Source organism: Lutra lutra, chromosome 4 (assembly GCF_902655055.1).
Source record: "Lutra lutra chromosome 4, mLutLut1.2, whole genome shotgun sequence".
Taxonomy (NCBI): Eukaryota; Metazoa; Chordata; class Mammalia; order Carnivora; family Mustelidae; genus Lutra; species Lutra lutra.
The window spans coordinates 112,910,262-112,925,157 of record NC_062281.1 but is presented as its reverse complement, the minus strand read 5'-3'; the positions used below and the strand labels follow the sequence as shown (position 1 = coordinate 112,925,157).

The following is a 14,896-nucleotide window of genomic DNA, read 5'->3' as shown; positions in this document are numbered from 1 at the left end:
GATGCTGTGAAGGTGGTTGAAATGACAACAGAGGATTTAGAATATGACACACACTTAGTTGATAAAAGTAGCAGCAGGCTTGAGAGGACTGACCAATTGTGAAAGAAGTTCTGCTCTAGGTAAAATGCTTCAAACAGCATCACACTCCGCAGAGAAATCATTTGTTAAAGGAAGAGTCAATATTTGCAGTAAATTTCAGTATTGTCTTATTTTAAGAAATTGTCACAGCCACTCCAGCCTCCAGCAGCCACCACCCTGGTCAGTCAGCAGCCATCAACATTGAGGCAAAACCCTCTGCCCGCGAAAACATTACAACTCACTAAAAGCTCTGATGATGGTCAGCATTTTTTAGCAAAGAAGTGTTTGGTAATTAAGCTATATGGACTGTACATTTTCTAGACATAATGCTATTGCACACTCAATAGACTACTGTTTAGTGTAAACATGACTTTTCTATGTATTGGGAAACTAAAAAATTCATTTGAATCTCTTTATTGCAATATTCCCTTTGTTTGAGCTGTCTGGAACCAAACCCTCAATATCTCTAAAGTGTGCCTTGTGTGTGGATATAGCTCCCCAGTTGAATGACTCATGGTATGTAGTATTTGTCATGTTATTTGAAAGTGTTAGAGGAAAAGAATATTCCTGGTACAGCTGTTTTAACTATCTACTAGTTTTCTTGATATATTATAAGTATATATTAAGGCTCTTAGGAATGCTTTTAATGTTGTTGGTGTGACTGATACCAGGACAACTCAACCTTTTCCCTAGAAACCATCTACAAAGATGAAACTTTGGTTAAGGAGGGTAGTTAAAATTTACTGTATGTCAGAATCCATTTTAGTCATGCCCATTAAAGTATACAGTCAGTTGGCTGTGCACCTGAGGGACCATTTTTTAAAATTTATTTATTTATTTATTTATTTTTAATTTTATTACATTCCTAAGTTGGGTCTGCAGTGTTGTCTGCCCATAGAACTTATTTTCAACTTCTTCAGTTCTGGTCAGAGTAATTCTTTTTCCTGGTTTGCCCCTCTCCTACTTAGTCATCACTGAATCTAGAATAGGTAGTTATTCTACCTATTCTGGTTGATATTCTACCTATTCTGGTCTGATTCTAACTGGCTGATACTCAATCCCTTAATTAAATATCAATGTTTAATATGTGTATCCAGTACCCCAAACTCATTTTGAGGCAAGTTTAGTAGACTTGTCATTTGTGGATTTAACATTAAGGGCTTTAAATATCTTTGGCCTGCAGTAACATGACATATTCGTGAAGCATACGTAGAACCGTACCAGTGGTTTGGAGGACACACCATGTGGGAGCCTTGCCTGTCTTTTAACCTTAACATTTTACTTTTTATTTACCTGTCGTAGCTTACGTATGCAGTGATATTTACTGAGGTGAATAAAAACATTAATTTGTGTGTATGTGTGTGTGTGTGTATGTGCCTGAGTATTCAAAAGCCCTTAAAAGAATACATATGCTAAAAATCTGGAACTTACTTACTTTTGCCTACCTACAAACTGTCAACGGAACTTTATTTTTATTTCTAAGTTTTATGAGAAGACTTTAAAAGAAAATTACTAGATAGTTTTCAGTAATCCAAAAATATAACCTTATCCTATATGAGTACACCTTTTATACCTTTTTTTGTTAAGATTTTATTTATTTATTTGAGAGAGTGAGCGAGGAAGCTAGCACAAGTGAAGGGGGTGAGGCCTGGGCAAGAAGCATACTTCTTGCTGAGCAGGGAGCCTGACACAAGGCTCCATTCCAGGACCCTGGGATCATGACCAGAGCTGAAGAGAAACACTTAACAGACTGAGCCACCCAGGTGCTCCCCCTCCATAAGTTTTTAAGTGATTTTTTACTATAGAGTATTTTCATACGTACAAAAAAATATACAGATCTTCCTTCACTTATGATGGGGTTATATCATATGATGGGGTAAATTGAAAATATTGTGAGTTGAAATACATTGAATACAACTGACCTACCAAACACCATAACTAGCCTAGCCTACCTTAAACATGATCAGAATATTTACATTAGCCTACAGTTGGACAAAATCATCTAACACAAAGCCTATTTTATAATAAAGTGGTGAATATCTCATTCACCTGAGATACTGAATTTACTGAATACTGTCCTGAAAGTGAAAAATAGATTGATTTTATGTGTATAGCATGGTGTTAAGTGTCTTGGCTGTTTACCCTCATGATCTCGTGGCTAACTGGAACACTACTGTCCAGCAGTATGAAAGAGTAGTGTGCTGTGTGTGTATCGCTGGCCCAAGAAAAAATAAAAATTCAAAATCAAAGTATGGTTTCTACTGATAGTGTGTCACTTTCTCACTATTGTGAAGTCAAAAATCATGAGTATTGCTATCTGGTTTAAAAAAAGAAAGTGGAGGGGGGATTAGAACATACTCAACAGGGTTGTAGTAAGGTTTACCTAAAATATTCATACAAAGTCTTCAAGCAGATGATGTATATATCACAATTATTCCTCTTTTTTTTTTATCCTCTCCTTAATCCTCTGTGATCCAAGGTGAGATATGACCTCTCTGCCTGACTACAGATACTTTTAATATACCATGTTTTGGGGAGGGGTGGACAGAGGGAAATGTTATGTCAGATAGAATGATGTGAAAAATTACATGATCAGTACATAGCTTTATAGTTCACAAAACCTGAGGAAGTCCAAGTACATTCAAGGCAACAATGTTAGAAAATAGAAATGCTAGAAACAGAAAAATGGATAAATCAATTATCGTATATGCATACAAGGGGATATATCCTACATAGCCCTGGAAATTATGTCAAATAAGATTAGAGTGTTGTATGCCCCTTTATAGAACATGACATGGGCTGGCTTTTCCCCCAATCACATTTTCAACAGTGTTCCGCAGAAGGCCTTTCTGATTTTTTATTATTATTATAAGCAGGCATATTGGAAGGAGCTGTAAACCAAAACACAGCTGGTAAGTCTAAATTTAGGCCCATCAGGATGAGTGTCCCTCATAACACAGTTTCTCAAACTCCTTCCACTTTAAGTTGCTTTTTTTTTTACCAGATGTCTCTTGGTGTGTGTGTTTCTTGCGCATCAGCAAATTTTATTTGCGTGGCCTTTTCATGCCACTCTTCTGATTTATCACACTTCTCACATTGATTTTTTTCCCCTCTACTTGTAAAAAGAAAATAGCTGTTTGTGCACAGATGGTGGATATGATTTAGTATTATAAGAGTAATTCATGTTATATTTATGAGATGTTTCCAAGTAGCCTTTTAGTGGGAAATATTCAGGAAGGACACCTTTTAGAAAAGTCATCTCTCACCTTTTAACCTGTTTCTTTTGGTGTTTATCTCCTGAGTACTCAAATATTGGCAGGCCATTGTTTGTTTTAAAATTCAGGGTTGTTTTTTATTTATATCCATGGTAGAACCTTGGAACCATCCAAGATCATTGAAGGAGGGAGGCAAAAGCATTTCTCAGAAACTCCTGGAGCTGATTGTTAACCTGTAAGAAAATGAAGGAATGGAGCAAGGATGAAATGCAGTAATCATACCATTCCCCACTTCCTACCATTCCACCCTTGCTTCCTTCCTTAAATTTTTATTGTATGCAACTCTGTGTATAGAAATGCTGTCAGTGGGCGCCTGGGTGGGTCAGTGGATGCCTGGGTGGGGCGCCTGGGTGGCTCAGTGGGTTAAAGCCTCTGCCTTCAGCTCAGTTCCGGATCCCAGCGTCCTGGGAGGGAGCCCCTGCATTGGGCTCTGCTCAGCGGGGGGCCTGCTTCCTCCTCTCTCCTGTCTCTCGGCTTACTTGTGATTTCTATCTGTCAAATAAATTTAAAAAAAGAAAAATGAAAGAAATGCTGTCAGTTTGCCAGGGCTACTGTAACAAAGGACCGTAGACAAGCGGTCTGAAACAAGAGACATTAATTTATCTTTTTCAGTTCTGGAAGCTGGAAGTCTGAAGTGCATGTATCAGTGGGGTTGGTTCTTTCCGAGAGCAGCGAGGAAGGAATCTGTTCCAGCCCTCTCCACCTGGCTTGTAGATGGCTGTCTTTTCCTCATGTTTCTCAACACTGTCTTTCCTCTATACATGTCTCTGTGTCTAACTTTGTTCTTTTTATAAAGACACGGGTGGGTCATGTTGCATAAGAGCCCGCCCCAGTGGCCACATTTTGGCTTAATAAACCTCTGTAAAGACCCTATCTCCAAATAAGATCACACTCTGAGATATGAGGTGTTAGGTCTCTTCAACCTATGAATTTTGGAAGGACAGAATTTAACCCATAACAAATGCTTATTCTAAACCAAATGTAGCAACAAGGAAGATTTACACTTAATTTGTAATTGGTTGTGTCAATAAATTTCAGTGTCATGCTAACACAATTCTAATGTCCATTTAACTAAGTAAAGTCATTTAAGTGGTTTCTCTCATGATGGATGTGTTGGTTTGGAATAAAGGTAGAGGACAATGACTTCTTACAATAATCCGGCTTCACTGTTACACATTATATATCATGTTCACATCTGGGCTTGAAACCATCCTAGGATTTTGGTGTGTGTGTGCCTGTGTGTCTTCACTATGCTAGCTATAAGAAGGGTATTCAATGTTACTTAAGAAGTCGAGATCTACCACACAGATCATTTCCCTTCTGCTTTAATCTCTTGAAGAAAGAGAATTAAATGGTGTCGTTTCATTGTCTAGAAGACCAGTAGATAATGGATATCTATCCAAATGCTAAGAATGAATGGACATATAAATAAAGTTCAAGGAGGGGGGCAGGGAGAGAAAAAAGAGAAAGAGAGATAACTAATGAGAGAAAGAAGCAGACATTATTGTGGAGGTGAGACCTTTGTTTGGAAAGAACAAATTTTAATGATCCATTTCTCCTAAAAAGCATCCACCACAAAAGGTTAAATGGAGGGCTTTTTTGGTTAATTGCTTCTTTGGATCTTCTCAAACACTTATTTTCTTCTCTCATTCATGTCCAAATGTAAATCTTTTAAACATTGTCATTATATTTTCTTTCCCCTTTTCTGAAGTGAATATAAAACTCTTTGGATAGTCAGTTTTATTGAGGTTTTAAGAATGTTTTTGAGTGACTCATAGTAATTTAAATCCTTCTACTGAATCTTGGATGTTGCTAAATTTCAGCCTGTAATTTTCTTCCTTTGCTCGATATCGAAGCATATTTTTGACACCACACTATGCTCATTGGAATTGTGAGCCTTTGTAAATTCATGCAGATCTTTCCCGCTCTACAAAAGGATGCATTTTAAGCAGAAGAAATAGAATGCTAAATTATGTAGTAGGTATAAGAAGTGGGTTGTGGTGAGTTAAGAGGGTGACTACAAAGAATACCAAAGCACATGGTTGTGTGCAGTGTCAGGGAAATTTAAAGTACGTGTGCCTGTCAAATTAAAATTTGTCAGCTTAAAAAGCTACTACAGGACCCCTCCCCCATCTGAAAGTAGAGCATTCCTACGAAATCTTTTGTAAGCTGAAATGGATTAAAGCGAAGAAGCAGTTACCATTAATCTATAAGGAAAAATTTTTTAAGCCTTCCCAGACCCAAAACACAACCTCTCTTAGGCTTTTCTGGCACCTTAGGACGCATTTTGCTAATGGATGCACAAAATAAATGGGGATAAAGCACAGATGTTCACAGACACAGTTCAAGCTGTGGAGTTTGATGCCGCCATGCTGAGTGTAGTTCCTGGGGAAGGAGCTTGGTGGCGCCACTCTTACTGCATGGTGTGCACCCTGCCTTTCTCAGGGCTGGCTGCAGAGCCTTCGCGAAGCACTATTTTTGCTTTTCACCATTTTCCAGAAGAATGAAAATCTTTGGATTGCAAAAACAGATACTTAATGTAGTGAAGTGGCTGTATTATATACAATATATACTATACAGAGATATTTTTGTACCTGCTGACTGCATATTTATTTGGAACCTCTAAATTACATTTTTAATGACTCCTTAGTGTTCCATTGTGTTAGCATTCCATAATTTATCTTGACAATCCAATTTCCATGTGATCCCAGGCATTTTAAAATTTCCTATTTAATTAAGCAACTTTGATCAATTAAGAAAAAAAAATCAAATGTCATCCAGGGTCATTTGCCCAAATGGCTCTAGACAGTTGTTTTAACTTATTACAGTAGTTCTTACTGCCTTTGAACATATACACAGTGTTGACATTAACAATTTTAATATTTTTCTCAGTAAATGTTTATTTTAGAATCTGGAAATGCAGAAACTCATAGAAAAATATTAAACTCAACAACCATCCCAATACCTGAAATAAATTCTGTTAACTTTTTTGGTATAGCTTATAAGTTTGTATCCTCTGTCTCTCACACTTTTTCGCTCCTACCCTCTCTGTCTTAAACACACATAAACACACATACACACCCAAGAATCTAATTGTACACAAATTTTATATCCTGTTATTTTCTTTTAATAATATACTGTGACCCTTTTTCCAACATACTGTATTCTAAATTACTTCTAGAATATTACTTTTAATCACTTTATTGTGTTCTATCACATGGATAGACTTTATTCTAGTCTATTAATAGGGATATACCATAATTTATTTTGCTAAACTTTATGGCAAGTTATTTATTGTCTCTTATTTTGTGTCTCATTAATACAACTGTTACATGTCTATTCCTTGGTCTAAATCATGCCCAAGTGGTTTTCCTTTCACAAATCATTTTGTAATCACAGCAACCTGAACCTTCTTAATTTAAACAAACCTTATTGGGGCGCCTGGGTGGCTCAGTGGGTTAAGCTGCTGCCTTCGGCTCAGGTCATGATCCCAGGTCCTGGGTTCGAGCCCCGCATCGGGCTTTCTGCTCAGCAGGGAGCCTGCTTCCTCCTCTCTCTCTGCCTGCCTCTCTGCCTACTTGTGATTTCTCTCGGTCAAATAAATAAATAAAATCTTTAAAAAAAAATAAACAAACCTTATTGTTCTTACCTCTTCAACTGGTGTGTCTTACCATAATATCTCTTGTATTATTGCATTGAGGGGTTACCCAAATGCTGTATTATAGTTCACAGAACTAACTTTTTGTGTGGGAAAAGCCTTAAGAATAGTGCTGTGGATATTACTGATGCTTCAAAAGGATTTAAGTTGATTTGTTTTCAGGGGAAAAATAAGTCAGTATTATGATTTCAGTCTTTTTTTCATTCCTAGTACTACAAAAGCATTCCTTGTCTTAAAATATTGGGGTTTTGCTACATTTTTATATATTAATAAATTTAGAAGTTGTACTGTTTTAGCCTTTGAGGTGAGAGAGATTTTGCAAATTTTCAACTCCAGGTCCTCAATTTAACCTTGAAAGGCTGAATTAATTGTTCAAAGTTATTTGCTCAGTCAGTGGTAGAGAAAGGACTAGAAGCCACGTTTGAGCCTCCTTTGTAATTATTTATTTATTTATTTTTCCATTTAGGACTGGCTAACTCTGTTGCTAAGTTATGATAGACTTTGTTGCTGAATTCATTTTTAAGTGTGTTGGTTAAATTTAATCTGTTCATAATAACAGACAAAATTTTTTATTCTAACATCTATACATATTCTTAATTTTGGAGGAAAAAAGTAGTATCTAAAAGAGAAAGCAGAGAGTTGGAAACATGTCATTTTTACTACTGAAGAAATAACTCAAATGTCATATTGATACTGTTTAGTTTTATGTTTGCATATGAGTAAAACATTACTTGTAGAATTTACTGCATGTTATCCTTTTGTTTCATTTTATTAAAAAATAACATGCAGCCCTTTCTTTAAAAACAAACTATTGATAGTGCCTGAGGAGGCAGTATGTCCAAGGAAGTAGCCAGTGGCTTTGGGGCTGAGGAGGGAACCAGTGTGGTTGTGAATAAGAACAAGACTGCCTTGGTTCATGGGGTCAGGGCTGAGGAGACAGTTGGCCTGGTTGGAAGATTGGTTACATGTAGGGGGATTGAGCATTAATAAATATCTTCAGGATACTGGGATCCAGGCTTGTCTCTGCTGGAGAAAAGAGTTACAAACATGGAAAGAGGTAAGGCCGGAACAGTCAAATGGTGTCAAATTGTAACTGGAGGTATTGGTGTGAACTCATAGTATTTACTTTCTATCTGTATATCTCTAGATCCAGATGTGTATTGCATGTGTGTGTATGTGTATGTGTGTTATACATATATTTCCTATCATTCACATCTTGGTTTCCAAATTCTAGTTTCCTCTAGAAGGAACTAGAGTTTCTTGGAGAAATGTCTGATTCCATAGCTGGGTCAGGGAAAATAAAAGATAAACCTGAAACATATTGTTCTGCGAAGTTATATTATGTACAGTGCTCAAGGAATAATGAAGACAAATCAAAAACACACAGATGCCACTAGGGGGTCCCACTAGGCAGGTCATGGACACTTACCATCAAAATAAATTATGACATTAATGGATTATAGCCTATTGAATAACATAGGAATCTGTGAGTCTATACTTACATAGTTAATCGAGTAAATAAATACTCTTTATTCTCCTTAGGAGGAAACCTAGTGATAATGTCAAAATTAAAAAAAAAAAAAAGAGGAATATATGTGCTATTTTGAAATAAGGAATGTAACAAGGAACAAAAACAGCTAATAGAGTTCTGCATTTGCTTCTGAAGAGTGTGAACTGGGAATAGCAATTCTGGAGCATGGGAAGCTGCTTTTAAATTTTAATTTGCTTTGTCTTATTTTAAGCTTTGTAGAATTATTTGACTTTTTAAAACTATAAATATACTTTTATTTTGAAATAATTTCAAACTGGGAGAAAAGTTGCAAGAATACCACAAAGAACCTAGATTTCCCAATGACTGCCTTTGCACAATTTTCCTTTCTCTCTCTCTCTGAGTTAGTTGAATACATTGAAGACCTGATATTTTATTACTCCTGAATTGGCCTGCATATATTTTTTGAAAACAGGGACACTCTCCTACCAAAGTACAGTATACATACCCAAATCAGGAAACTGATATTGACGCAATACTACATTCTAATCCACAGACCCTTTCATATTTCTCCCATTTGTCCCATTAACATAGTTCAGAGAGAAAAAAGCAAAGGTTCTCCTTCTTTAGTATGGAATCCAATTCAAAATCACATGTTGTATTTAGCTATTATGTTTCTTCTGTCTTCTTCAGTCTGGAACAGTTGCTCATCTTCCTTTTTTCCATCAGAGGAGTTGAATTTTTGAAGCTATTTTATAAGCAATGTCTCTTCCTCTCAAACATACACAGTACCTGTATTTTTCTTCTGATCAGTATAATTATATCACCATTTTTAGTTAAATTCAGGATTAAGAATAATTTGTGGGTGTTCACAGTCAAGCCATATAGTGAACTAGGATTACATTTTCATTCTTGTACATCTTTTGCTTTCTTGAGAGTTCATCATTCATTTATTCCTTCATTCATTCACTTCCTCTCCTTCTTTATCCCTCACTCTTGCTTTTTGCCCATCTTGGCTTCTCTGCACCCATCTCAGTTCATTTACAGAATCTAACATGACATGCTTCCTCTCATTATGTTTAAACATATCACATATTCTGTCATCTCCTTCTCTCCTTCTTCCTCCCTCCCTCTCTTTCTCTTTTCTTTTTTTCCCCTCCCTCTCCTCTCCCTTCCTTTTTCTTCCTTCCATCTTTTTTTTTTTTTTTTTTCTTCCTTCCTTTGCTCACTCCTCTGGTCTTTCCTTCTGTCCCTCCTTCCTTCTTCCCTCTCTTCCTTCATTCTTTTTCCATTCTTCATCTCCTTGCCTCCCTGGTGACAAGGAGGTGTCTTTCTGACCAGGTTTATATACGATTTCTCTAGTTCTGCTGCAAAGCTATCAATCTGGAACATTCCTTCACACTCATTTGAGGAATTTCTTCTGGTTCTCTTTTCTGTTGAGTCTGCTGCTTTTAGATTGTTTCTTCTTCTTCTTCTTTTTTTTTTTTTTAAGATTTATTTATTTATTTGAAGGATAGGGGAGGAGCAAAGGGAGAGGGAGAGAGAGAATCTCAAGCAGACTCTCTGCTGAGCACAGAGCCCTATGCTGGGCTTGATCTCACAACCCTGACATCATGACCTGAGCCAAAACCGAGTCGGATGCTCAACTGACTGAGCCACCCAGGCACCCCCTAAATCCTATTTCTTCTTGCTCTGTGCCCTTATTTTGGAAAGTTAAAGAAGCTTCCAAAGAATGGGTGCATGGAAGTCAGTTTTGGGTATCCTTTATATCTGAGATGGTTTTAATCTATGTGTATACTTGAATGACAATTTGCCTGGCTATATAGAGTTCTAGGTAGAAAATATTCTCTCAAAATTAGGAAGATGTTTTATTGTCATTTAATTTCCTGTATACCATTGAGAAATCTGGAGCCATTCTTATTCCTGAGAGTCCTGTTGTATTTTACCTATTTATATTCCCTCTGGAAGCTAAGATCTACTATGAAGTGTCACAGTAGTGGATGGTTACAGGAACACATCCCACCCCACCAAGGCCCCATTCATTTTGAGGAGGTATGAGAGGCCCTATCAGCCTGGAAACACTTCAGTTCGAAGCCCATTTTTTCCTTCTTCATTTTATGGAGTTAGTTTTATTAAGGCACTGCCTGCCTGGATCCTTTAATTTTTAAAAACACTTCCTTCTCCTTTTCCATCTCTTGTTCTTGTAATTCAGCTTAGTTCTTGACTTCTAGCTTTCAAACTTCCTGTTGAGTTGTTATCTTATTATCATATTTCAATTTTCATGAGCCTCCTTTTTTATTGTCTTGCTGCTGTTCTCTGAATTTTTTAAGAATATAGCTCCTGTTTTTATTCATGAATTAAATATCATTCTTATCTCTGATGATTTCATCTATTTTTTGTAAGCATTCTGTTCTCTAACTGCTTCCTGTCCCATGTTTGTTTGTGAGTCTTCCACATCAGAGGCTTTCTGCGTATTTAGATAATTTTGTAGTCTCTACATCAGGTAATAAAAAGTGGAGGAGATTTTCAGCATGTACGGTAGGGGCTTCACTGCAGGGTAATTAGGCAGAGACCTGGCTAATGCTTCAGGGACTGCAACAGTTAGTCTTTTCTCGGAATGGTGAAGGAAGAGGAACCCTCCGATCGCTGTGTGGAATTTTACACATTGCTGCCAGCATCCTGGCGGCCAGCTGAGGGAAGAGGGCTGGCCATCTTCCCATCTAGTCTACAGGACTTTCCCTTGCTATCTCTTCCTCCATTCTGCTTGGCAACCTTGAGTTCAGAGACACCCCAGAAAGTAAACTTGAAGTGGGATTTTAATAGGAAATGAGATAAAAATACATGTTCAATATAGTAGATCTAACCAGGAGTTCAGTCATCCTTTTTGTTCTTGATATATTTCATTAGTATTCATGGTTTCTGAGGAAAAAGAGGATTTTAAACTATTTCTTCTGTAGATGTTAATTTTTGAATGTGTTTTATTCTTCAGGATGCCTCACTGATGGACATGAATTCCTTCAGCCCTATGATGCCAACATCCCCTCTGTCGATGATAAACCAAGTAAAGTTTGAAGATGAGCCAGATTTGAAAGATCTCTTCATAACAGTTGATGAACCTGAAAGCCATGTTACTACGATTGAAACTTTCATTACTTACAGGATTATTACTAAGGTAAACTTTTAATGAACACTTTCTTGAATACACTTGCTCTCTGAACTTTGGAAGTGCTTTTTGTTCACTATGACTCTCAACAGTACAGAATCTTAGCTGAATTGACTTATTTTTTTCAACCATTTTAGGTAAGACATTGCATCTAATCTATCCTTTACTTGTTCTATATGAAAATGGTGAAATTCAAATTACAGCAGTCATTCATCTTTTTAGCAGTTGAGCATCTTGAAATAAGAACATTTAGTTTTTAGTTTCAAAAATAATAAAGAAATATCTTTGGAAAAGAAGAGCCTCAGTTTGCTAATAAACAACATTTTGAAAACATGATACAATATTTTGTTGTAGCATTTCTTTTGAAGATTACAAAATACAGTTTCATTTGTTTTCCAAATAAGAGCAAGTGGCTGCTTTATAAGATACTGTTAGTTGTCTAGTAATTAAAAGGCAGAGTAAATCTAGAACCCAAATCTCCTTAATCCTAAGAGAAGGCTGTGGAAAAGACAGTTTACTTCTGACAGAATTAAACAACCAAACAGTTTAATTAAAAAAAAAATCCTTTATGTAATAGCAGCCTTTGAGAATTTTATTCTTAAGTTGTAACATTTTCTTTTCTTTTTTTTTTTTTTTTTTAAGATTTTATTTATTTTCGAGAGAGAGAGAGAGCCGGAGGGGTGGGGGACAGAGAAAGAGTCAGAAGCAGGCTTCCTGCCAAGTAGGGAGCCTGATGCGGGGCTCGATCCCAGCACCCTGGGATCATGACCTGAGCCCAAAGCAGACACCTCACCAACTGAGCCACCCAGGTGCCTCTATAATATTTTCTTTATGAAACCTCACCCTAATCTCTTTTGTAGCTGAAAAGGGTTTGGGCCATCTTCCTGTAATCACTTCTTCCAATGCAAACTCCACCTTGCTGCCAGTTAGCATTTCATTAAAGTGTATATATTTGATCTCTTCACTCAGATTCTTAAAAACCTTCCTTGGTTCCTCATTTCCTGTACAACAAAGTACAAATTCCTTTGAATGACATATAAAGAGCTTTTTAGTCCGATGCCAGCTTACTATATAAAGACTCATCTCCTAACTCCCCATGTTTAATACTCCTGCTCTCTACTCATCTAGAGCTATTTTTGTTATCTGAATACTATAGAGTATTTTCTTTTTTAAGATTTTATTTATTTCTTTGAGAGAGAGAGCAGGAGTGGAGGGGAGGAGCAGAGGCCGAAGCTGACTCCACACTAAACAGGAAGCCCTACTGGGGACTCAAACCTAGGGTCCTGGGATTATGACCTAAGGCAGATGCTTAACTGACTGAGCCGCCCAGGGTATTTCTAGGGTATTTCTTACTCTCATGACTTTGTATATACTTTTCCTTGTTTGCTATGTCCTTCCTCTTCTAGAGGAAGAATGAACTACTGTTTATTTTTCAGCAACTCAAAGAGGTGCCTGCTCCACTCCCCCACCCCCTGTACCTGCAGGCAAGAAGTCCTCTTTCTTTATCCTGTTTTCCCATGTTGTTCTAATTGAATTCTTAGAGAAAGTAAAACATTGGAGTCATTATAGTAAAGAAATTAAAGGTCTATATTTAATCCTGCTAAGCCTCAGGTTTTTGTGAAGTCTATAAAACAGAAATGATAATCGAACCTGGTTCTGTAGAGTTGCTGTAAGAATTGATTTAGGATTGGTAATCAATGTAAAACACTTAGCAAAATGCCTGACACATAATAAATGTTCATTACTCTCCTATCTGTATGTGGGTAGATCACTATGTGTTACTTGTATTTATTCCAGGCAAGTCTGTGAGCTTCTAAAGAAGGTAATTCTATCTTAAGTTCTCCATATTTCCAAACACAATCCTTAGGATATAGTAACTAAGCAATTTAACTTTTTGGTGCATGGATGAGTGAAGAAATTTATGGTATCATACTTGTATCAAGAGGATACAGAGCAAGACAGCACGGAATTGAATCTTGATGACTCCCCTTTCTTGCTATGTGTCTTGGGCTATTTAATTAACCTCTCTATGCTTAGTGTCCTCAGTTGTAAATAAGATAACGGTACTTACCTTGTAGGGTCTTTGTGAATATTTAATGTGTTTATACAGACATACTGTTAAGAATAGAACCAGATTTCTACTGGTATTACTATTTTAATTATAAGCACCCATTGTTATCCTCCATCCTAGCAAAGAATTTGTGCAGCTGAATTATTTTCCCATCATTATTGGTTTCTCTTAGACACTTTTTTTATAAGCCACCCTGTGAATTTTACTCTAATCAGAGACATATAATTCTGATGAGTTATCCAAAATTACATCGTACTTTAAATGTACTGCTCTTATAGTAGTAGTAATACTGATAATATCACAGTGCGTTTAACTAACATTTATTGTGTGATTACTTTGTGCTGGGCAATGTTTTAACCACTTTATACATATTAACTTATTTAAAGCTTAACAACGATCCTAGGACCTAGATGTTGTGAGCTACCCCCATTTTGTGCATGAGGACACTGAAACTCAGTAACTTGCCAAAGGTTACACACCATAATGATTACCTGAGCTGGGATTTTAATTCCAGACCATTTACTTTCACGCTATATGGGTTTTCTGTTCTGTTTTTGTGCATCTCTGCACTGTTATGGCAAACTATCTTTCATTTCACTTTTATGACATAGACTTTTATACAATACATCCCATTGTTCTACTTCTGATTGTTTTTACTATATCCTAGTATTTAGACTAAATCTATATATGCTAAAATATGCCTTATAGATACAAATACCTAAACATTTAGTAGATGAATATCATGTTATCAAATATAGTCTTTTCTTTGTTATTCACTTATTATCATTTATTCACTTTCTCATATATTCAGTGAAGTTTTATGGAGGGCCAGTTATGTCCCAGGTACTGTGCTTGTGTATTGAGACAACACCAGCAATCAAGGCAGACATACCCCATGGCTTCATGGAGCTTTCAACCTAGGGGGTGATGGATATTTAACAATTACATGCTTAATTAATATAGTCATAAATGCTGTGAGAGAAAAATACAGGATTTTATGGGCACAGGGACCCTGTCTAGTTTGGAGGTTCAGAGGTGGCTTCCCTGAGAAAGTTTTGGTTTCACGAAAATTTATATTTATGACATTAAGATTATAAGGGTGAAACACATATACATGGGCACCTGTGTACACTGACAATATCCACTTAGGAGTACTTAAGAA

At 36.6% G+C, this 14,896-nt stretch overlaps 1 protein-coding gene across 2 annotated transcripts in view; it reads left to right on the top strand.

Annotated features, from left to right (window-relative positions):
• SNX7 (sorting nexin 7) overlaps positions 1 to 14,896 on the top strand; it is a 97,469-nt gene that overhangs the window by 13,848 nt on the left and 68,725 nt on the right. For both annotated transcript variants that reach the window (XM_047727591.1, XM_047727590.1), the window contains exon 2: positions 11,490 to 11,672. In XM_047727591.1, the coding sequence (XP_047583547.1) occupies positions 11,490 to 11,672 (183 nt within the window). The remainder of the gene's footprint in view (positions 1 to 11,489; positions 11,673 to 14,896) is intronic.